Source organism: Elgaria multicarinata, chromosome 7, assembly GCF_023053635.1.
Source record: "Elgaria multicarinata webbii isolate HBS135686 ecotype San Diego chromosome 7, rElgMul1.1.pri, whole genome shotgun sequence".
In the NCBI taxonomy this organism is placed as follows: Eukaryota; Metazoa; Chordata; class Lepidosauria; order Squamata; family Anguidae; genus Elgaria; species Elgaria multicarinata.
The window spans coordinates 66,290,885-66,313,413 of record NC_086177.1 but is presented as its reverse complement, the minus strand read 5'-3'; the positions used below and the strand labels follow the sequence as shown (position 1 = coordinate 66,313,413).

General features: G+C 40.8%; 1 protein-coding gene across 3 annotated transcripts; it reads left to right on the top strand.

Annotated features, from left to right (window-relative positions):
• Positions 1-7,807: 7,807 nt before the first annotated feature.
• On the top strand, positions 7,808-21,260 carry OPRK1 (opioid receptor kappa 1). Of its 3 annotated transcripts, XM_063129839.1 has the most exons (4): positions 7,808-7,890; positions 7,948-8,079; positions 19,331-19,683; positions 20,728-21,260. In XM_063129839.1, the coding sequence occupies exons 1-4, from the start codon at positions 7,808-7,810 to the stop codon at positions 21,258-21,260; spliced, it is 1,101 nt and encodes a 366-aa protein (XP_062985909.1). The 3 variants fall into 3 exon arrangements, with proteins under 3 accessions (XP_062985909.1, XP_062985908.1, XP_062985907.1); XM_063129838.1 differs by having other exon boundaries at positions 7,808-8,079; positions 20,734-21,260; XM_063129837.1 differs by having other exon boundaries at positions 7,808-8,079.
• Positions 21,261-22,529: the final 1,269 nt, after the last annotated feature.

Here is a 22,529-nt window from a genome sequence, read left to right as displayed (position 1 = left end):
GATAGCCTCATATAGGGCAAGTGATAGCTCTACAGTAGCCATACCTGAAATATTCTCCTTGTGCTCCTCCTCCTGTATATTCTGGTCAATGGCCAACATTGCAAGAAGGAGATTCTGCTTCCTTTTTCAATTATTATGTAGTGTGCAGTTCAGTAATTTTAGGTTCTGGACTTCATGGCATGCCTCCCCTTTAGGTAGTAACTTGTATTATTTCACTTATTTCAAAATGTGGTAAACCAGCTCTACTCTTTTGGGCCCCCCTCCTTCTCACTCTGCTGAATTGGGCCTTGAACTTCTGCTCCCAAAATCTTGTCCTACAGCACTACTTGCAGCATAGCATTTCATATGAATACTAATCTATGGTTAATCTTTAAATGCTATACCCAAATATTTATATGACCCAACTTGCTCCAATTTCCATCAGTTAAAGCCCCCTACTCTCCCACAAGCAATTTTGATGTGCTCAGTGTGAACAAGAATCCTGTTCCAAAATTGTGAAACAAGTGCAAGTCTTCTAGGTTCATAACTAAAACTTCTCCAGATAGCATTCCTATTCATAAGCCTCTACCAGTGGGAGCTTAGCTCTTAACTCCCTCTGTATTCAGATCTCATTTTCTTGTGAGGCGAGTGGAGCCTAATGCTTTGCATCTATCAGCAGGGGATATCACACTGCAGATCATAGCAATCCCCCGAGAAAATAGCCACGCTGCTTATTAACACCCTGCCCTGGAATATGGCAAGATAGGCTAATAATAAATGAGAAGCAAAGGATTTTCTTGACTATATTGCACAATTCTAAATTACCTTGTGACATAAAGCTTGGGCTATTGAAGCAGATTTTATTCAGCTACAGGCTTATGCCATTCTTTCAGACCTAGCAAATAAGTCACTTGTTAAGTGCAGTAGGATTGCAATGTTAATTTTTAGTGAATTAAGGTCTGCTGTGAAAATGTTATTATCTTACTCCCTCTCCTGCCCTTTGATTGTACAATTAGATGACATATGATGGTTTTGTCTAAATATTCATATTCCTTTAGAATATTGCTAATAAGAATTAAATACTGGGCTGTCAGCCCTTTTACCTATTTATTAAGGTCCTCTCATTTTGTTGGAAGGGAGTTTATTTTAGTGCTAGATTTTAGGTTGATGATATGGTTCTTTGGAAAGCATGGGTATTCATTTGGAAAATATAACAATTTAATTTCTTAGATGGGTGTTGCATCACTTTCAGCTGGAGAGTTGAATTCAATTTTGGGGAAGGTCTTGTGGGGGTACATTCCAGTGGTAAGTAGGAGCAAAGACAAGGTGTGGAGGGGGGAGGGAGCAAAGGAGCTGGACAGACTCTAAAGAAAAAGATAACAATGAGGTTGGACATTTAATTGAGTCCTTAAAGATCAACTTGAGGTATGAGGATAGGAGACCCTGAGGTGCCACATTGTTGACATCTCCAGGTTCAAGTGTGCTTAATTATAATTTTCATGCTGCTGCATTCCTTCCTCCACCCCACCCCAATTGTGTAATAGTGGACTTGACAGGGAACACAAACTCATTCACATTAGCATGTACGGCTTCTTTAGATTAAATGGAAATCACATTTGCTTACCTGCTCTTTGATTCCTGCTTCTCCTCCATAATTGTAATAAGCTGAATTACATGGAAGGAGAGGGGTGACCATATGGTCTGTAATTGAAAATATCAGTGCTCATAGTATTGAATGAGACAGTGCCCTCTAGTGCATGGTTTGTAGTGCAACTTCCCCTGCACACAGTAGGAAATCCCGAGATATTTCAGAAGAATTGAAATATCCATTTTATTTTTTAAACAGAGTAACTGGGGGAAGGAGCAGGAGACATGCAGGAGGTTCACAATGTTATCAAAAGGACCTGCAAACTTCCATGAGTGGCCAGTCACAACCATGCCTTATTTCACTTGTGTGAAGAAACTAGTAGGTGTGTGTATGGAGGACAGTTCTACTCTTAGATGTGATATTATAGTTTGTGGGGTTGAGACAGATAAGGTGGAGTAATCAAGTTCATGTTAGTATAGCTCATAATACCATACAGCTTCCAAACAGAGAATCATAATCTACTTTATCATAGCAGACAGGAATCCCATATGATGCTGTTGCATGGAATGTAAAATCTACGTCTCATCCATATCCAACCTACATTGTCAAGGGGGTGAACAAAGGGATGGCTTGACAGAGGCTGTCAAGCTGTGAGGCAGTAGTTAATCAGGCCATCAGACAACTAATATACAAAAAATAAATAAATGAATGACTGGAGAATTTTAAAAAGAAATGGAGAGCTTATAAAAGTATCTTGAGAAAGACGTCTGCATTCTAAGTGCAGCTTTTGTTGGACTTAGGAGTTGCTTCACAAAACAAGAATTCAGTTACGTTGTGGGCCTAAAGATCTCATCGCTTGCATAAAACCAAATTTTGACCAAATATTCAAGTGTCACCAAAATAATAGGAAATTATTTTCCTTTAGTATTCAGCTGAATGGTTCTGCAGCAAGTACTTGTCATCATAAGTTGATTTTCAGGAGATCACATTTACACCTATTATCTGTTATGGTGAACAACATGCAGAAGTTAGCTCCTTGTTGTGTCCAGCAACCCTCAGAGACTGAAGGAGGCACCAGAACCAGTGTCTTTTGAAGACCCTTTGCTTTGGATTTAATATCTATCCATGTTACCCCAGGAAGTGTCACTACCCTTAACTCTGAGAAGTGGACCTCTAACTCCTCTAGCGAACGGGGAGATCCTAAGTAGCAGTCCCCAAACCAGATTCTCATCCCTACAACCTTTGCTCCCCAGGAGAAGCCAGCATTTACAGGAAAAGGCTGCTGACCCTTTAATAGCCAGATCCAGCACTTGAGGGGGGTGTATCTTCCAGAATATTTGCTCAACACGACTATAAATCCCTGCCAGTTGCTCTCAGCTAGTGCTGAAGTAACTTCTCAGCTTTTCAGCTCTGCTGTCCAGGGTCCTGAAATTCACTCAAGCCTCAGATGTGATCCAGCCACCTGTCCCACATAGTGCGTCATCCAGAACAGATGATGGAATCCCAGATGAAGCTGAGTTGCCAAACTCCTCTATAGAATAAAGATTATTATTATTAGTCAAATCCTTATATAACGATGCCAACTTGCAGTTTATTTCAGTTTATTTTCATAAACTGAAAATCTCTGGTATTAACAGAACAGTCTAATTTTTTCAAGTATGTGGCTGGGGGAATTCATAAAAAATCTAACTGGAAAGGTCAAAACAGCCAGGCGTCAGGCTCTGAGAATGCCTAATACCATTTCGCAAGAACAAGAGAGAGTAAAGTGTTATCACCTAACTTGAAGGATCTTCAGGGATAATTGAACCTCAATTGATTTATAGTATTTATATTTGGTGTCTTTAGAAGTTTTTTAGAACTCTTTTTTGGAGGTTCCTCCATAAGGTTTTTCAGAACTCTTTTTTGAAGGTTCTTCCAGAAGTCTCATATAAGAACAGAAGAAGGGCTATGCTGGATCAGACACAGAGCAAAGGCCCATTTAGTCCCGCATTTTGTTCCCACGGTGGCCAACCAGCTGCCTGTGGGAAGCCCATAAGTAGTAGGACATGTGTGCAGTAGCACCCTCCTGCTCATGTTCACTAGAAACTGGCATTCTGAGGTGCACTGCCTCTGATGCTGGAGGTAATATATAGCCAGTAGGACCAGTAGCCATTGATAGACTTAAGACCCCTGAGTTTGCCTAACCCTCTTTAAAGCCATCAAAACTGGTGGCCATCACTACATCTTGTGGCAATGAATCCCACAGATTAACTATGCATTTTGTGAAGAAATTCTTCCTTTTATCTGTCCTGAATCTTCCACCTTTCAACTTTGCAAGATGACCCTGGGTTTTAGTATGATGGGAAAGTGAGGAAAACCTCTCCTTCACTTTCCTCACACCATACATAATTTTGTACCCCTCTATCATGCCTTCCTGTATTTCCATGCCCCCTAAGCTAAACAGACCCATTGTAACTTTTCCTCATTAGGAGTTGCTCCAGCCCCTATGGCTTCTGCAGAAGCTGGTATTTGTTCAGGTAAATTTTGTATACTTACTTATATTTTTTCTTTAAGGAGCTACAACATATGAATGGTAACATACTCCCCAATAAATTTTATTTGGGAACACCCACCCACTAAGGATAACATGCATAGTTGGGACAAGAAATGTGATGGTACTATGCTTAATTATAGATTACCCCTTAATGAATGAACTGCTGTCTTGGTAAATACAGCTACTGTATGTAGACTATTAAGAACAGGATTAAAAAAAATGTCATCTAGGCCATAGTTAGACCTAAGTGTTATCCCTGGATCGTCCAGGGGTCAAACCTGTTCATCTAGTTGACACACAGGGGATCCAGTGCTCAGGCAGGGGTGAACCCTGGATGATCCCAGGATAAACCTTAGGTCTAACTGTGGCCACAGTCTGATATAGATGATGCAAACTTCTCAGTGTCATAGGATTATTATGTTTAATCACCCCCTTGAGTTATACCTGCACAATCAAACTTTCTGCACTTGTACATTGCATTTACTTCTCTGTACTTTCTTTCAGTCTATGCCCTTGGCATCTTTGCTATGTCAAATGGCCTGTTTGTGAACAATTTAACATTTGATTACTTGGCCATACACAAAGCATTTCCCCAGAGGTGTAGCAAAGTGTGTTCTTAGTTGCTTGCTTTATTTTAGTCCTAGTGGGGGAAACAGAGAGATTTCCTGCCAATATTTTCTTCATAATTTCTGAATGAGACATTAAAAAAATAAAAATAAATTCTTCTACCACTCATTGGATCAGGAGACATTTATAACTTGTGTAGTCTCCATGTTTGCTTCTGCCATCCAGTAATGAAGATGAATCCCCCCCCACAACATTTGAAGCCATGTTGTTGAGATTAAGTAATCTGAATATACTTGGGGAAATTCTTACTGATCCTAATTGTGTGGTTCACTAACTCAGTTAATGCTTCCTCTGCTATGGATATATCTATTTATATGGACTTGAAGAAGTTGAAAAACCCTCTCTGGTACACTGCATGAAGCAGAAGCAGTACACTAGCACCCATCTCGCCCCTGATCTATCTCACCCTGTCATCTATGGAGGAAAAGGCAGTTGCTAGAGAAGAGGTGAGTTCCTCTCTGCTTTCATCCTACCTTACTCCAACTTTTGTGTTTGGGGGATTCAGGAGAAGTTTAATCTTGAACTTCTCCTTCCCAACTAAGACACTCCTGCAGGTGAACTGTAAATGAACTAGTAGGATGTAATTAGCATCCTGGAGTAATCACTGTCATGGTCACCCCATTGAAATCTACATGCAGTTTGGGGCAGTCCTGGGTCATTTCACACCGCATGGTCCTTGCTTAACATGGTAGAGAAGTATCTCCATCAATCCCTTCACCCACTTTCTGCAACTGAATAGTAGTGCAAGTGTGAAAGTAATACCAACAATGCCTTATTTGGCCATATCCCAAACCCAGATGTGATCAATCACTTCTGTCTGTGTGAAGTTGATTTCTTTTAAGCAGCCAGAGCAGTGATTGAGCCAATCTCCTGGACCAAGTGGGGAGATAAGCTGTCCAGATTATTTAGAATTGGGTTAGAAAGGCTATGGGAGAAGTTTCCTCTCTGAGCTGTTGCACCAATAACTAACAGAAGTTTTATAAGAAACCAGGCAGCTCCACATCTTTCTGGAGCTTAGCAGGCCATGATCTGGGTCAGATGCTACAACTCATGAGTAGAGCTGAGGGAGAGGAGGCCTCAGGCTGCCAAATGGGCACTGCTTCTCTGGTGTGGGGTTTTGGCATAGGACTAAAACCTCCTCTGCTTCTGCGGTCCTGGGGGTGACGGTGGAGGCACACCAACTTTGGATCCCTCAGTTTCACAGCATGCTGATGTGGTGGAGCTGGGGCTACAATAAGATCCTGCTCCTCCCCCTCCTCTTTGGAGAAGGTCTCATCAGGATTAAGACTGATGTGGGCTGAATCCTTGATTTCTTGATAGACAAACAATTTCCCTCTTGACTTGTGGACATTCATTACAACAAAGTTGGACAACTGTTAGTTTATGAGGCTATCTCTACAAACTTTGTGAAAAGCGAAATAGCTTCTAGAACTAGATAAACAGTGTCAAACTGTTTTGTCCTTTCCACAAATCTACTTATGATATAATATGAAAAAGTGGCAAAATCGTGATCTAACACGTATGTAATGTATCTTTCAGGTTGTAATGTGATTCTGTCCTATCCTTTCAGCATTATTACAGGGGAGACCATTCTGCCTTGTTTCCTTGATTTGAATTGAATGAAACAGGGGACACTATGCCAGCACATCAAAGAACAAACCTGAAAGCTTGCAAAATGTATTATCTGGGCAGTCAAGTGGGCTTTATCTGAATTTCCCTTTTTCATTGTCATGGTATACCATTCACACCAAAGCAATTAACAGCAACGGACAGACGAGGAAACCCAGTCACTGAAAACCTTTAAAAGCTAGGGAAAGGTTAGGATGGGGTGCGGGAAGGAAACTACATGAACTGTCTGCCTCCCTGTTGCCTAATACTTTGCCTGCCTTTTGGTGTTAAGTCATGTGAGCTTGGAGGAGAATGTGTGCAAGGGCTGCCAGAGTATGGAGCTGGCAGAGTGAGAGTGGGAGACGTGTGTGTGTGTGTGAGTGAGAGAGAGAGAGAGAGAGAGAGAGAGAGAGCAAGCGAGTGAGAGAGAGAGAGAGAGATTGCTTGGTACAAAGGTAAAGTGCAGGCAGCAGTTACTGCTTCTGCAGCCTTGGAGCTAATGCTTGTGATCCAGCTTGGTACCCAGTCTGCTCCTCATCCCCAGGACTGCCACCCCTCCAGGTACAAGACTCCATTTCCAAGACTGAAACAGAGACAGCCAAGAAGAGGATGCTTTTCAACTTATGAGAATATTTGTTGGGGGGTCCTTGCCCCCCTTTCCTGATTTTGTTTTTTAAAAGGTAATGTAACTACTCTTTTGTTTTTCTCCATTTATTTATTGTTTTTATTTCACTGATATGCAATCTGCGCTGTCCCCGATATCTGAAAAATACCTGTTCTTTTAAAAGCTTATTGGTCTTCTTTTTAGCTTACCTAAGACAGAGAAATCCTTTCTTGTCCAGAGATGCAAATGAAAGGATTGATGAGAAGGGATCTGATTGAAATGTACTTTGCATCTTGAGCTAATGTTACGGCGTGCCTCAGTCTAAAGAAGATCAAACTTATCTAGGCAATTCATTAGTATTTTGGTGCCGCAACCCAGGAGTTTAATAGCCCCAAGGAGTTTCAAACCTTTTAATGACTGTGGTTCTGTTCCCTAACCTAGCATCTGAAGAACTTGGAGCAAATCCAGTTTTGTCTCTTTGATTTCTGCAGGGCTAAATTAGTTTAAATCAAAGAACACTTTGGCACAGCAGGGATGTGGTAAAGATATTAATTTTTTAGAGGGTTGTGTAGTTGAAACTATGTTTTTATGAATGCCGCTACTGTGAGCTTTTCTCTTACCCCTCCTGTTCTCTCCTCTGAAAATGTGTCTGAAGCTGCTCAGGACTGTAGGAATGACAACTTTAGAATCTTTAGCAATCTCATCCCTGATTGATGAGATTACTAAAGATTCTAAAGTTTTACTTTGTACTTTGAATCCCTGATTGCACATGTATATGTTACACTCTTCTTTTTTCAGAGTATTCATTGGTGCCGATCTTTCTCCTTGCACATGATCTTCTCTGCCTGGGCTTGAAGTAGAATCCTCCATGGAATCCCCAGTATATATTTTTCGTGAGGAGCCGGGTCCCACCTGCTCCCCAGGACCCTGCCCACTTCCAAGCAGTAGCTGGCTTGTGGACTGGGCAGAATATGGCAACAGCAGCAGCAGCAGCAGCAGCAGCAGCAGCATGTATGAGGACTTACAACAGAATCACACCAACATCTCCCCAGCTATTCCCATAATCATCACTGCTGTCTACTCCATGGTCTTTGTGGTGGGCTTGGTTGGCAACTCTCTGGTCATGTTTGTCATCATAAGGTAAGGGGTATGAGGGAGTTTTATGGTGGCTTTTTAGGTCTCATCATCAGGAGAAATTCAGATAACTGAGAGGGGAAATAAACTAAGGGAAGAGGTAATGAGGGGGAAAAGAATGCTTGTTGCTGGCTGAGCCTCTTAGGGCATGTCTAGACCTAGGGATTGGAGGGGGAGGATCTCATGATATGGTGATCATGTCATCCTCCCCCTCAGTCTACACATGGTGCATGACGTCCTGGGAGGAAGAGGACGTTGCACCTGCCATTTTATGTTTTTAATTGAAACTGAGCGCACAAGTGCTAAAAGTAGGTGGGTTGGTTTTTTTTTTAAAAAAAAGACCCCGGTCTCCCCTCCCACCCATGATGGGCACGGAGCTCCTGAAGAGCTCCGTGCCCTATGCCTGGTTCTTGGCTCCTCACATTTACTAGTGAGGAGCTGGGAAGAAACCAGAATGGCTGCCCACACTTCCCGCAGTTTCGGGACGATTTCAAGACCACGGGAAAAGTCAGGATTAAAGCCGTTCCGGCTATCCCGGGGAAAGGGAGGGATCATCCCTCCCTGCCTCCGGGGTCCCTTGTGTGTCATGTGGACGCACAGGGACAATCCTGAGACAATCCCTGGGATATTGCCCCATCTAGACATACCCTTAGAAGTTAGAGTTCTAGGATATTCTAATTTCTGGAGAGTTCTAGAATTCTGCTCTTGTTCTAGAAGTCTGGCTGAAGTATCTTCGAGTGCCAGATCCAAACAACAGAGCAGTGTGTGGCAGGATCAGTGCTCGCCTGTGGATGGCAAAATCCCAAAGAGTAACTCTCGTGGGGAAATAGCCTCACTTGATATGATATTCATTTTTCCTTGAGATAAATTTCCCTGCAGTTCTGGTTTGGCATTCCTAAACTAAACCAACCATGTGGGAATCTTCCCTCTGGGCAAAGTCATAGGTGTTTATGCATTGGTCACAAACTGTCTGTGTTTGGTTGTGAGACTATAGTTAGTGAAAGCTGAAACAGAAAACTGACTTCGAAGTTGTAAGGTGTACAGGCTGGACAATGTGTCTGGGGAGTTGGGAAGAACTGCAGAAATATGTGAGTAGAGCTCCCCCTGGGGATAAGAAACAGTTAATGTTTTCTATATAATTAATTACTAATGTTATATATATCACACACACACACACACACACACACACACACACACACACACGTCCATTGACCTAGTGTTTATAATGTTCTTTCCTACTTTTCACTTTTAAAAAACACAGCCTTTAAAAAAGCCTGTATTCAGTTTATGATTCCCCCCCCGCAAATAAGATGTATGTTTCAGTTCACCATAAATACCAAACTTGTGCAAGGAAGATTTCCCTGAGCTCAATAGAGCCCTATTTTACCCCTTCCATGTGTGCATAAATACATGTGCAGGCAGTCATTGGAGTGAATGTGAGGTTGCTGTGAGGTTCATCCAGCCTCCTCTCATTTCAATACAAATTGCTTATGCCCCTGTGCATGAGTAACTTGCATAACTTGCTTATGTTCCTGTGCACAAATAATTTGCATTGAGTGTATATGGGGGCAGGGGAGGGACTGATAGGAAATATGGGGTGTGTGTGCAGTGACCTCCCACTCATGGTATTGGCCCCAAATGATGCCTCTGTGCACGTCTCTATAGGTTGGGGAAAATGGGTTCAGTTGAGCCTATGGAAATCATCCATCCATGGATATTGCACTGGTTTTATTAAGGTGTGTGTGTGTGTGTTTATGGTTTGAATTCAAGACTGCTTTCAGGTTTTATAAAATCATTATTAAAGGTTTGTGCTCCATACAAAGCTGATGTTTAAATGCCCTTTTGTTTTCAGTACATATGAAAAATATTTGGAGGGGGCAAAGCCAGATGCAATTGAAACCTGTAATCAGATCTCATGTAGTTTGGGGTGTTGTTGTTTTGCTTTTTACTTTAAAGCAGCTACTGGGTTTTTTATTTATTTTGACTGAAACCTTGCTGCTGAGAGAGGTGTGTTTAACTTTCACCACCCATGCCATTTTCCGGTTCTAAAATGCCCCCTTTCCCACTAAGCACCTAATATCCCTGCTGGGTAAAATGCAAGCATCAGTGGGTGTGGGTGTGGGTGGGGGGTAATTTAGATCAATACAAAGATGGGAGAAGGTTAAACATTCCCACCCTTGCACTTCTTCTCAATCAAAACCAGAGTCCAAAGCAGCTATTTTAAACTAAAGAAAAAACACAATTCTCAGAGAACTGATCACAAATAGCTGTTTTAGTTCCCCATTTTGCCTCTTTGTTTTCTCTCTATTTAAAATAATAATAATTTCTTGTACCGACTTTGCAGGCAGATTGCAACACATTTCCAGCACATTCCACATGGCGATTGAAACCTTTCCACATGGCTATTGAAACCTTTCACCTTGTTTGTCACAGCATTCTCAAATCCTTCAGTTTTGTTCTGTGTTTGATTGTTTGAAGGTAAAACATGTCTCAGGTTGATGTATCAGTGCTCAGCAAGCCAGACTGGTGAAGAGCGTGGGCAAAGAAGAAATACACAAATGGTGAAAAAAAAAGTTTCAGAACAGAATTAAGCAGACATCTGAATAACATTTACATTTCATTGTAATCTTCCAGAAGAAAGCTCTCTCAATCACCGGAATACATGAATATTTTAAATTAGGATTGATAAAATATACAATCTAAAGTATATATCAAAGAGGCAGTGTGAGATAGAGGGTATTTCTTTGTGTTTGTGTGAAAAAGTGTGTAGGACCACGAATTTATCTGTATCTACAGAAAGTGTATATGTGTACAGTGGGTGAATTAATTTCTAGATGCTTAATTACTTGGCTGGACACTTAAGTATGCTAGTTGTCACTAAGTTGGCTCGTTTTCTTCCATGTTCTCTTCCATGGCCTTGCTAATTGTCTTTCAGACAAGAAACTTTCATTATCAGAGTTTCTCATCTGTAAAATGGATGTGTGTTTCCTCAAATATCTTCTATATTTTCTCAAATAACTTCTATATTAACTTTTCAAAGTTAAACAGTCTGAGACAAAACTTTTCCTCTCATGGTAGCTGCTCTTCTTATGTTGTTTTGTTGCCCTACTCCTGGTTGCCCATTCAAGAATATATGTGCAGGAATATTTAATTCTTTTTAAAATCAATTCTTATTGTGATTTGTTAGCAACATAAAAACCTTAAAGGAGCAACAACAATAATAAATGGTCATATGCAATTGCATACTTCTAAAGCCTCAGTTTCAAATATCACAACATTCTAAATGAAAAAAGAAAAAAGGGTGAAAGTAGCATAAATTACACATAAACATCCATGAAGGGCAGAGCAAATATCTGAGTATAAGTCCATTTGTAATTGGCATGTTTATACCACTCTTCCAAATGTTACTAATGTAAAACCTTCAACCCATTGCACTATAGGCAGTGTTTCCAATGTTGTAGAATCAGTCTTTTGGTGGTCAAAAGGGTGTGAAAAATCCATTTACATTGACTGGGGAATATTTCATTCTGATTATGTTGGTGTGAATACTTGAACAACATAGGCCCCTAAGGGTTATCGCAGGAAAATGGAGGTATCGTCTCTACCTGCTTCCAGGATCCCCTGTATGGCATTTGGATGCACAGGGATGATCTAGGGAGGATCCTGGGAGAAAAAGGCAGGAGTAGAACCGTTCATATTTGTGTAAGAGCCTTGAATGGATGACAAAGAAAGGTTAGTCTACAAGAAGACTGGAATTCTGATGACGGCTGCACAAAGAAAGTGAGAGGGTAAAAAGCAAACATATAGAGCTGCCTTATACTGAATCAAAAGTCAACAAAAATACTAGTGCTGTGCCAAAAATGTCTCTCACATTTTTGACTATTCTCATTCAATTTGAAATAAAAGAAATTGCTTTCAAAAAGAAATTCAGGGGAGAAGAAATTCTGAAGGGTTTGGTTTCAGATTTTTGTGCTTTCCTTACTTATGAGGTGACTGAGCCATGTGTGAGTGTCCTGTCTTTCATTGCCTAATCATCTGTCCGGCAGTCTGTAGCCTCCTCAGCTTCCCAGACCTCAATGAAAGCCCAGGGGAAGATATCATGAAGTGATTCCTCCCATAGGGCTTTTTCAGTTCAGGAAGCACAGACAGCCTGGAAGGCTGCAGAGCAATGGAGAGATGTCTAACAGAAAGAAAAATCTCATTCTCTCTCTCTCTCTCTTTCCCCTTTTATTTTATTTTATTTATTTATTATAATTATTTAACAACAACACATAATAAATCATATACATACATAACATAACATTCCTCTTATTTCTTAGCTATACATTCTACTTCTTAACTAACTCACATTAATAAGTGCCCCCCACCCTCGGGATCTTATTCTAGTTTCCAAAATTGCATTGAGTCTTCTGGACATGTTCTTCCTCTCCCTTTTAACAATACATATTCTAGGAACAATTTCCATATCTCTTCAAAATCATTGTTTTTATTATTCCCCTTCTAAATCTAATATTGCATGTTAATTTATCATTTATAGCAATATCCCATATTTCTTTATACCAATCTTCTATATCATAATCTCCTTGAACCTTCCAATTTCTAGATATCATTAACCTTGCAGCTGTTAACAAGTTCGTTATTAATTCTTTTTCCATCTGATTACATTTAAGATTTCCATACATTGATAGTAATGCTACACTTGGTGTTTCTTCTAAATCCATTCCAGTTATTTCATTTATTTCTCTATACACCATTTTCCATAATTTTTGTACATTTTCACAATTCCACCACATATGTATATACGTTCCTTTCTCCTGACATCCTCTCCAACAAAGTATCGAGTTCTCTTTATTTATTAAGTTTAATTTTACTGGAGTTAGATACCACCTCCAAATTATCTTATAATAATTTTCTTTTATCCTTACAGACATATTTTTCAACACTCTTTGTTTCCATATCCTCCCCCAGTCCTGTTGCTCTATTTTCTCATTCATATCTGTTTCCCATACCATCCTAACAGAATCTTCTTGAGTTTCCATTTCCAATAATATCTTATATATTTCACTCATTAATCCTTTTATCAATTTATTTTCTTTCTCTTTTTGTAAGATCAAATCTTCAAATTTAGTATTCTTTCTGCAATCTCTATTATCCTTTAGCCATTTTTTGGTCCATTGTTCCATTTGGATACAATTGAACCATGATATATTTCCCCCTTTTAATTTTTCTTTTATTTCTTCCTTAGTTCCCATCTTCTCCATCCAATCTCTTATTTTAAGTACTTTCTCATCTTTTAATTTCTTTACTAATCCCTCTTTTTAATTTTCAGGAAACTTCCTCATTACCACCAGCGGTGTTATTGGGGAAATGACTGGAACCAATTTCCTTTTACATATTCGCCATATTTCTAACACATTCTTTAAAAGAGGGTTCTCAATTCCCCCCCTCTCTCTCTGCCCATTTCTACCCCTGCCTTCCCCACCCCCCAGGATCATCCCTGGATCATTCCTGTGCATCCAAATACCACAGAGGGGATCCCGGGAGCAGGCAGGGATGTTCCCTCCATTTTCCTGGGATAGCCCTTAGGTGTAGAAAGGGCCTCTCTGCCTCCCTTTCTCCGTCTTTCTCTCTCTCTGTCTCTCTGTCTGTCTGTCTGTCTGTCTCTCTCTCTCTCTCTCTCTCTCACACACACACACACACACACCACCCTCACAGTGATTAAGCTCAAAAACACCAAATTTAAAATAAGCTATAAAACACCTTGAGGCAGAAAAATGGAAACCTCTATAATGCAGGAAGAAAACTGTTAGGAAATTGGAGGGCAGAATTTGGCACAGCACTAGCTCCACCTCTTCCCCACAGCTGGATACAACACTAGCCCTCTAATACCTACATTATGGAGGATGCAAAATGGGGGCTGGCTGCCAGCACAGCTAATGCTATTGCCACTTGCAGTGGCAATGCAAAAGCCCCCCCCCAAAAAAAAACCACCTTAGGAAAAAGAACAGAGGCTGTGCTACAAACATTGCTGATGTAGAGCCCAACCTGTGAGAAAATGTTGGAGATTTTGTCCTGCTTCTGAAGAAATTCAGTGAAATTGTTTCTCTGATTTCAAAAAGGGTGGAGAATTTTGAGAAGTCATTTGTGCACAGCTCTAATTCTAACACACCCTCTTTACACCGTGGGGTCTTCTCTGGAGATGTTTTGAGCTTGCTTAACACTTTTGGTAGGAGTGATAGACTAAAAATTCAGCTTGCAAGGGAAGTGGAGCTTCAACATTATGTTTTTTTTTTCATTATGATACCATCATCGACTAGTAATGGCTGCCATAGGCACAGTGTGACTCATCCCATAATTCTGAATCCATTTCCCCAGTACTGGTCTCCATTGCCCCAGGATGCCATTTAATCAGAAGAAAAGCTTGCAGACATCAAGCTCCAAGGTGGCCACTTTTTAAAATTATCTTGAGAGGCTCCACCGACCAGAATAATTTTCATATATATATACACATATATATTTGCAAGGATCAATATATGGATACAATCTAGATGGGAGAAAAGTGCTTTTGTTTCTCTGATGTGTCTTACATGTCTGTACTCACAATCACCTGTTCAATTTACAGCCCAATCTCTTATGGCATTTGCACGGGCTCAGGCTTTAAAAATTCCCACTGCAGCTTTAGGAATAAATTAAAAGAGTCGGAAAAGTCTTCTTTTTGCCACCTCGACCACATGTGTATACTGTAGTTATGCTACTGTTAAAGCAGCATTAAGAGATCCTGAGTACAATGTCTTGATGTACAACAGTATAGATGCAGTACCCTGACAATTGTTTGAACTTTTTGACCACTGAGATGGAACTGCAGAGGTGGGGTGGGGTGGGGAGGTTAAAGCTCCCCCCTTACGAGCAACCGCCCCCTCCACAAGTCAAATCTATTAGTTGCAGGGAAATGGCAATCTTGACAGTGCCAGGATTGCTGTGGATGGAGAAGGCTAAAGTCTCCCCCATCACTCAGTCATCCCATCTGAGATAGCTGTGTTCCGACGCTGTGATTGTTGGGGGGAACAATGGTCTCAGCAGCAGTATCAGAACTGCTGAGGAGGAGTAACTAAAGCTTCTTCCACTGTCCCAGTGACCCCAGTTTTGATTGCTGTCCTGGCACTGCAAACAGCAGGGCTGGAACAGAGGTCTTCTCTGAATAGTCCAGCTGTGATGAAAAGTAAGTGAGGCCTCCCAGGGCTTGGCAGGCCAAACTACGAGAAGCAGAGGTGGCCCACAAGCTACAGGTTCTCCATTAGTGATGCATATGAACAATCTTTTGGATTGACATCTGGTTACCCAATACTTGCCATAGGTTTCATTTGGATGTGAATGAAATCCTATAATTCTTGTTTACATGCTCCTTGATTTTGGGGGAGGAAGTTTGGGGGAAGCAAATAACTGGCTGCTTCCTCCTCCTTCTCCTCTTCCAGATGCTATTGCCTGAACAGACATTCATCATTACCCTTTCCAAATATTAACAAAACCACTAATTTGAATGAGCTGTTGCAATCCTTAAGTGTGAGAATTAATCAAAATGGCATTTTTGTATATAGTTTTAATTAAGGAAAGGGATCCATGCTGTCAAAGTGCTCTTCTCTCCCTCCTTGACTAGGGAGGGTGGCAATTCCTCCCCACTGTCATGACCCAGGAGTCCAGCAGTGACATGGACTCTGAAGCCGAAGAACCAGTGGTGCCAACAGAAGAAACTTCATCTCCAAGCACCCCTACAGAGCTGCTAGAGATTCTCCCCAGCTTAGCTCCAGCACCCCTTTCTACAACAGCCCTGCATTCCATCAAGCTGATATGCCAATGCTGGCAGTGTAACAGGCATAATAAAGAGATGGAGAAGTGCTAGACTGCAGGCCTGAGGCATTTCCCTTTAAGGCTTCTATTTTGTAGGAAAGCAGGGAGCCTGAGGCCTTAGCTAGACCTAAGGTTAATCCTGGGATCATCCCTGTTCATGTAAATGACACACAGGATATCCTGGGAAAAGGCAGGAACGATTCCAGGATGATCCCGGGATAAACCTTAGGTCTAGCTAAGGCCTGAGACTGTAGCATTAAAAGGCTTCAATTTGGTCTCAGACCTTGCTGGAGCAAGTTGCTCACTAGGAGCTCTCCTGGGTGCTGAAACTTCAAGCCTGCCTTGTTACTTTGCTGCCTCGTATTGACCCTGTGGGCTCTTGCTTGGTCCAGAACATGACACCCACTTAGGTAGGGAAGGCTTTGGAAAATGCTGAGCGGATGAGATCTGAGCTATCAAAATGTTCTTGTCCCCTTGCTCAGAGAGGAAGGAACTGCTCCCAGCAACTCTCTAGATTTTGCAGTCATTCAACATTTTAAATAGCAAACATATAGGTCATCCTTCTCTACCTGTTGGCCATGCTCACTGGAGATAATGGGAGTTTTAGTTCAATTAAACATTTTCAGATATATGTTGTCTCTGTGTGTGCTGTCTGTTTTTATGTCAGTGGCTTTGTATAATGTATTTTTAATGGTTTTTAATCTTTGTGAACTGCTCGGAGGATTTTGGCTATGGGACGGTATAGAGATATAATTAATGGATGGATGAATGAATTAATGAAATTGGATATCTCTGTGGCTTCTATATGCTAACATTATACAGTCAGTCAATCTGATCAAGTATCTCTTGTTGACTTCATCTTGTCTAGTTTGGCACACATACAGCTCTCCATAGAAACCAGATTTGTCCTAGGATCTTCAAACTTGAAGTGTTGTTAAACCTGCGTGATTCACCAAACAGTACTGAAGCATCTCCACAGTGCCTCCAAATTATTAAAAATTAGCATGTAGATGACAGCCTGGATAACTTAGTATCTGGATAACTCAGTATCTCCATCAACCCCCACAAAGACAAGGCAGATCCCCTTGGAGTTAGGACTGCACTTGTTTTGTACATTGCAAGCACATATATGTGGTTAGTATGTATGGCAGATGTAGAATTTGTTATCTGAGGTCTGTTCTGTACATACAGCTTGCTATGTGGTGGCCCCTTGAAATACAACCACCTGCCATCAGCTCCACATGGCAAGTCATTCATGTGGAACTGCTCACCAGCCATGCTGTCTGAATGGCTTTCACCGATGCAAATGATAAATACTAGCACAACTTGTAAGGAGGAAAACCAGCAGTATGGATTGACAAACTGCTTCTTGGATACAAGTCGTCATGTGGGGAAGCCCCTACATGTACACACTCAGAGGCTGGCATGCTACTGTTTGCATGTATGAATATTCTAAACACAAGAGACCAAAATATGAATGAATATCATCAGATAGGAGTGGCGATGCTCAGTCATTAGGTCAAGTTAACATTTGATCATGAATAATAATAATAATAATAATAATAATAATAATTTTATGCCCTTAAATGCTGTTGGGACTATGGTAACTGCTTCCTGAATAACTCTCAAAGATTCCTATAAAGAAGGGAAATGCTTGGGAAGGTCTACTTGTCACCAGCAGAGAAAACTATATCCTGATTTAGCTGTTTGATTTTATTGGGTGAAAATAAATCTAGTGGCTTTATGATAACTTGATTAATTTGCATAATCTAATTAAAATCACTCATCAATTCAGTTCTGCCTGTGGCAAGTAAAACTTAACTGGTAACACAGCAGTGTAACAATAAATCAGTTAAATCAGTTAAATATACAGGATGCAATTCAAACGTCGGTAAATGCAAGGAGTTCTGTTTTTAAAGTAGAAGTCGTTGCCTGCCCAAAGCTGCTCCAAATTTTCTCCTGCAAAACAAAAAAGGTGTGTGTGTGCATGTGTGTGTGTGTGTGAGAGAGAAAAAAGTGGTCTTGCAGGAGATGTGAAATGTCCCTTGAACCCCACCAAATAACTTATTCAAATATTTCCCTCCATTTTTGTTTTAGCCACTGTGTTCCTCCCTCTGCTTTTTCTCTCTCACTTTCCATGTTTCCAGCCAATCAGGGATCAAGTAGAGAGTTAGATGATGATGGTTTTATTTATACTTATCTACCTACCTTCTTATTTATCCTGTTTTCTTGTAACAAGTTAGACCCAGAGGAGCTAACAGCATGAAATCAACAATCAATTCAATACAACAATGAACATATTAGAAAAACGTAAAAGAATACAAAAACAAAACAATATAATTGCAGCATCCTTGCTCTCCTTATTTGTTTCCTAATTATAAACAAACACAAAGAATCAACATGCTGTGTTAAATCCAGCTTTAGAAATACTTAAATTGTTTCCATTAAAACTGATGGGGCTTATGGTAATCATAACGAATTTAACTTATATTGAGTCCTCGAAGTGTAACTAAGGCTCAATTCCTTTGATGAAGTCTAAAATATGACAACGTAGCCACTCAGGTATGGCAATAAACTGCAGCATCACTATCTCTGAGGGCCAAAAAATAAGCCTTGTCCTTTGGTGGGGATGCAAGGATAAGGGAGCGAATCTCCTCTAGGGATGTCCATTGCCAAGAAATCACCCCCTTTTGGGCTTGCTGACCTTCCACAGCACCCCCCAACTCAGCTTGCATTTGTGGGCCAAACCGCAGGTTTCTTCTGGAACTTTGATAGGTTGTTTTTTAAAATTTGCATAAATAGCCATTTATGCAAATTGCAGGTGCAATCTGCATAATTTGCACAAGTTTTGATCACAATTTGCGTAATTTATGCAAGTTACAGCTGCAATAAGCACAAGTAACCCAAGTTGCAGGTTCAATTTGTGCAAATGACTATTTATACAAATACACCCCCCTCAAATCTGCAAACTGGCCCAACTTGATTCAGATTGAGTTGCGCCAGCTTGTGGGAAAATGAGCCGAAGTCCTGGGGGGGGGGGCTGAGCTACTGCAACCTCAGTAAGCTCCACCCCATGGATGGATTCCTCTGACGTCTCTAATCTCCTCTACATTGCTGAGACCTGAAATTGGTGCAGTGCCACATGGACAGGCAGGGATGTGCTCCTTTCTCATGGAAACAAGAAAATACTTTCAACCTTATTAGTGCACTCCATCCAAAAATCACTGAAATGGGAGGAATTTGAATAGTTGTGTGTGAAAGCTTTCATGGAAAGTACCTGTTCCTCATAAGCCATTATTTCAACCCAGTTAAATGGCCTTTACAAAATATTGTCCATACTGAACTAAATTATGGGGAATTGTTGTTATTGTGACTTTATATTATTATTTAAAAGTTTCCTCTTGTGTTCCAGGTACACAAAGATGAAGACAGCAACCAACATCTATATCTTTAATCTGGCTCTAGCAGATGCCCTCGTTACCACAACAATGCCTTTCCAAAGTACTGAGTACTTAATGAACTCTTGGCCATTTGGGGATGCACTGTGTAAAATAGTTATTTCCATTGACTACTATAACATGTTCACTAGCATATTTACGCTGACCATGATGAGTGTTGACCGGTACATTGCTGTGTGCCACCCTGTGAAGGCTCTGGACTTCCGTACACCTCTGAAGGCAAAGATCATCAACATCTGTATCTGGCTCTTATCTTCATCAGTTGGCATATCGGCCATAGTCCTTGGAGGCACCAAGGTCAGGGAAGGTGAGTACAGGCTCTCTTTTTTTTTTTACACATCATGATTGCTCTTTGGCCTAGTGCAATTGCTTCAGAGGACAAATTCATGCTAGCCAGACAGGTGAAGGGAAGCATAGGTTAGGCATCCCAGCGCTACAGTATACCACAAATGTGTCCAAGTCTATCCATTAGGCCACCACATTCATTACAGAGAGTAAAGCAAGGTTTGGCCCAACCATGTGGATGAGTTGGAAACTGTCTTACTGTGGAAGGTGCACCATGCCACTGCCAAAATGAGTAGATTGCTATGCAGACTGCCCATTTTGGGTGGAAGAGTTTCCAGGCCATCATCAGATAGATCTGGAAGTGGCGTGGAGATCTATCACACAATGTGGCCATTCTACATGGGATTTATATGACACATTGCATGCAGTAGATCAGGGATGGGAATCTCTGCCCCATGGGGCTAATCTAGCCTGTGGAGGTTCCAACCCCCCCAAAGGAACCATCACTGTTATCTCTAATTATCAGAGAGGACAGCTAGGATTCGCCTGCATGCCACTCCCCTTCTCAACTGAGGATAATGAGCAGAGCGTGAAGCCAACTTCCCCCTGTTCTCTCCAAATTGTGTTGGAGATTCCTCTTAGTGCAGTTGGAGCTCCATGCTCTCTCAGTATGAAGAAAAGGACTCAGCAAGCACTAGTCCACAAGAATGGACACAGTGCCAGCTGAGGCCATTCTTGTGCAGCCACCTTTAAGAGTGGAATTTTCTCAAGCTAGCATTCTCTCAAGTCAGAGAAAAACCGTGCAGAACAGATATAGTGGAAATTCAATAAATATGTATTCAATGAAAATTCCATAAAAACAGTGAATGCCAGTACAAAAAAGAATAAATATAGATAGTAGGGTTTCTCCTGATCAAGTCCTGCAGCACTTGAGTCTAACATTGTAAACTGCCACATCTTGGAGTGACACAATTTTTGAATAATAAAAACTATGCTATCTTTTACTGTCAAACTGTGTTTGCTTAACTTAATTTGTGTGTTTTCTTATTGGCCCTTTTATTTACAGATACAGGCAGTACCGAGTGTTCTTTGCAGTTTCCAGACAATGACTATGTCTGGTGGGACATCTTTATGAAAATCTGTGTCTTTGTCTTTGCGTTTATTATCCCAGTGCTAATTATAGTTGTTTGTTATACCCTGATGATTCTGCGTTTGAAGAGTGTGCGACTTCTGTCTGGATCTCGAGAGAAAGACCGAAATCTCCGTCGCATCACCAGATTGGTTCTCGTTGTTGTTGCAGTTTTCATTATCTGTTGGACCCCAATCCACATCTTTGTGCTGGTCGAGGCCCTTGGAGATGTATCGCACAGTACGGCCGCCATTTCTAGCTATTACTTCTGCATTGCATTGGGCTACACCAATAGCAGTCTAAATCCCATCCTGTATGCTTTTCTGGATGAAAACTTCAAGCGGTGTTTCAAAGATTTCTGCTTTCCTTTTAAGATGAAGACGGACAGACAAAGCACCAGCAGAGTTCGAAACACCATTCAAGGCCCTGCTTATGCCAGGGAAGCTGATGGTACAAACAAGCCGGTATGACTAGTCGTGGAAATGTCATCTTACTGTCCTCCTGGCCGAGAGGAATCTAATGATCTTGGACTAACTCAGATAACTACTGCAGTGTGAAATGGACAATCAGAGACCAATTTGATAATATGTAAGAACTCCCACTGAATGAACTGAAATATGGCTTTTGCTGATAAGGGTTTCTTTCCTCCCATATGCTCACTGATGAACAATTTTTGGATCATATTAACAACCGATCTTTGTACATAGCAAAATATCCATTTTTGGCAGAAGAAGGAAAAGCCCTTTACAATGCTGATGTCTTTATAGCCAGGGAAGTAGCAAGTTTTTTCTGCTTTCTGCTCTTATTTGACAGATGCTTTCTGCTCTTATTTAGATGCCATATGGTTACTAAAATGTGGCTTTTAGTGATTTGACTGATTAATTAAGGAATAAGGATCTTATTTTACAGTACTATGTCACAATGCACTGTCTGTCAATTTTAAGCCTATAGAATCTGCCGAAACTACAAAAATCAATATTTTCCTTATATTCATGGAGTGCTAAGCATATTTTCAGACATTTATATGGCCATGCATCATGTAGCGAATTATGGAATCTAGTCTTCTGTTCACACAGTCATGGTTTCTATGACGATTGCATCTATTACTTGATATGCTGATCAGCTGGGAACCAGTCCAGCAGTTTTATTATGAATATAACACTTTTACTATGTGCAGTTAATACAGATTCATCTTGAGGGAACCATACTGTATATGATACAATTGTCATATAATTATTGCATTAATGGATTGTGTGATTTTTTATATCCCAACTTTCCTGCTTCTCTGGGAAGCCCAACAGGGAGGAACTAGAGCTTATTGGTAGAAGGTCCCTGACTCAGCCCCTTGTACATCCAAGCAAAAAAAGACCAGGAATTAAGGTGATGGGAATTGGGAAAGGCCTCTGCTAGGGATTCTTGAGAGCTACTGTCAATCAAAGTAGACAATACAGGGCTGAATGGATAAATAGATCGACCAGGGTAAGACAGCTTAGTATTTTTGATATGTATGTGGACACTAATAACAGTGAATGACCAAAATGTGCTGAAGGGTAGCAATCTCAGATGAACTTCATAAATATTTTTTTAAAATGGATACTTTCACAAAATTGGTCTGGGATTGGTCTGGGAGTTCACCAACTTTCAGTCATTCACTGTAATTATATCATTATGCAATCCTGTGCCTACTCACATAGGGTCTGGGTAGGCACAGGATGCTGCAGATGACCTCCCCTGCAGAT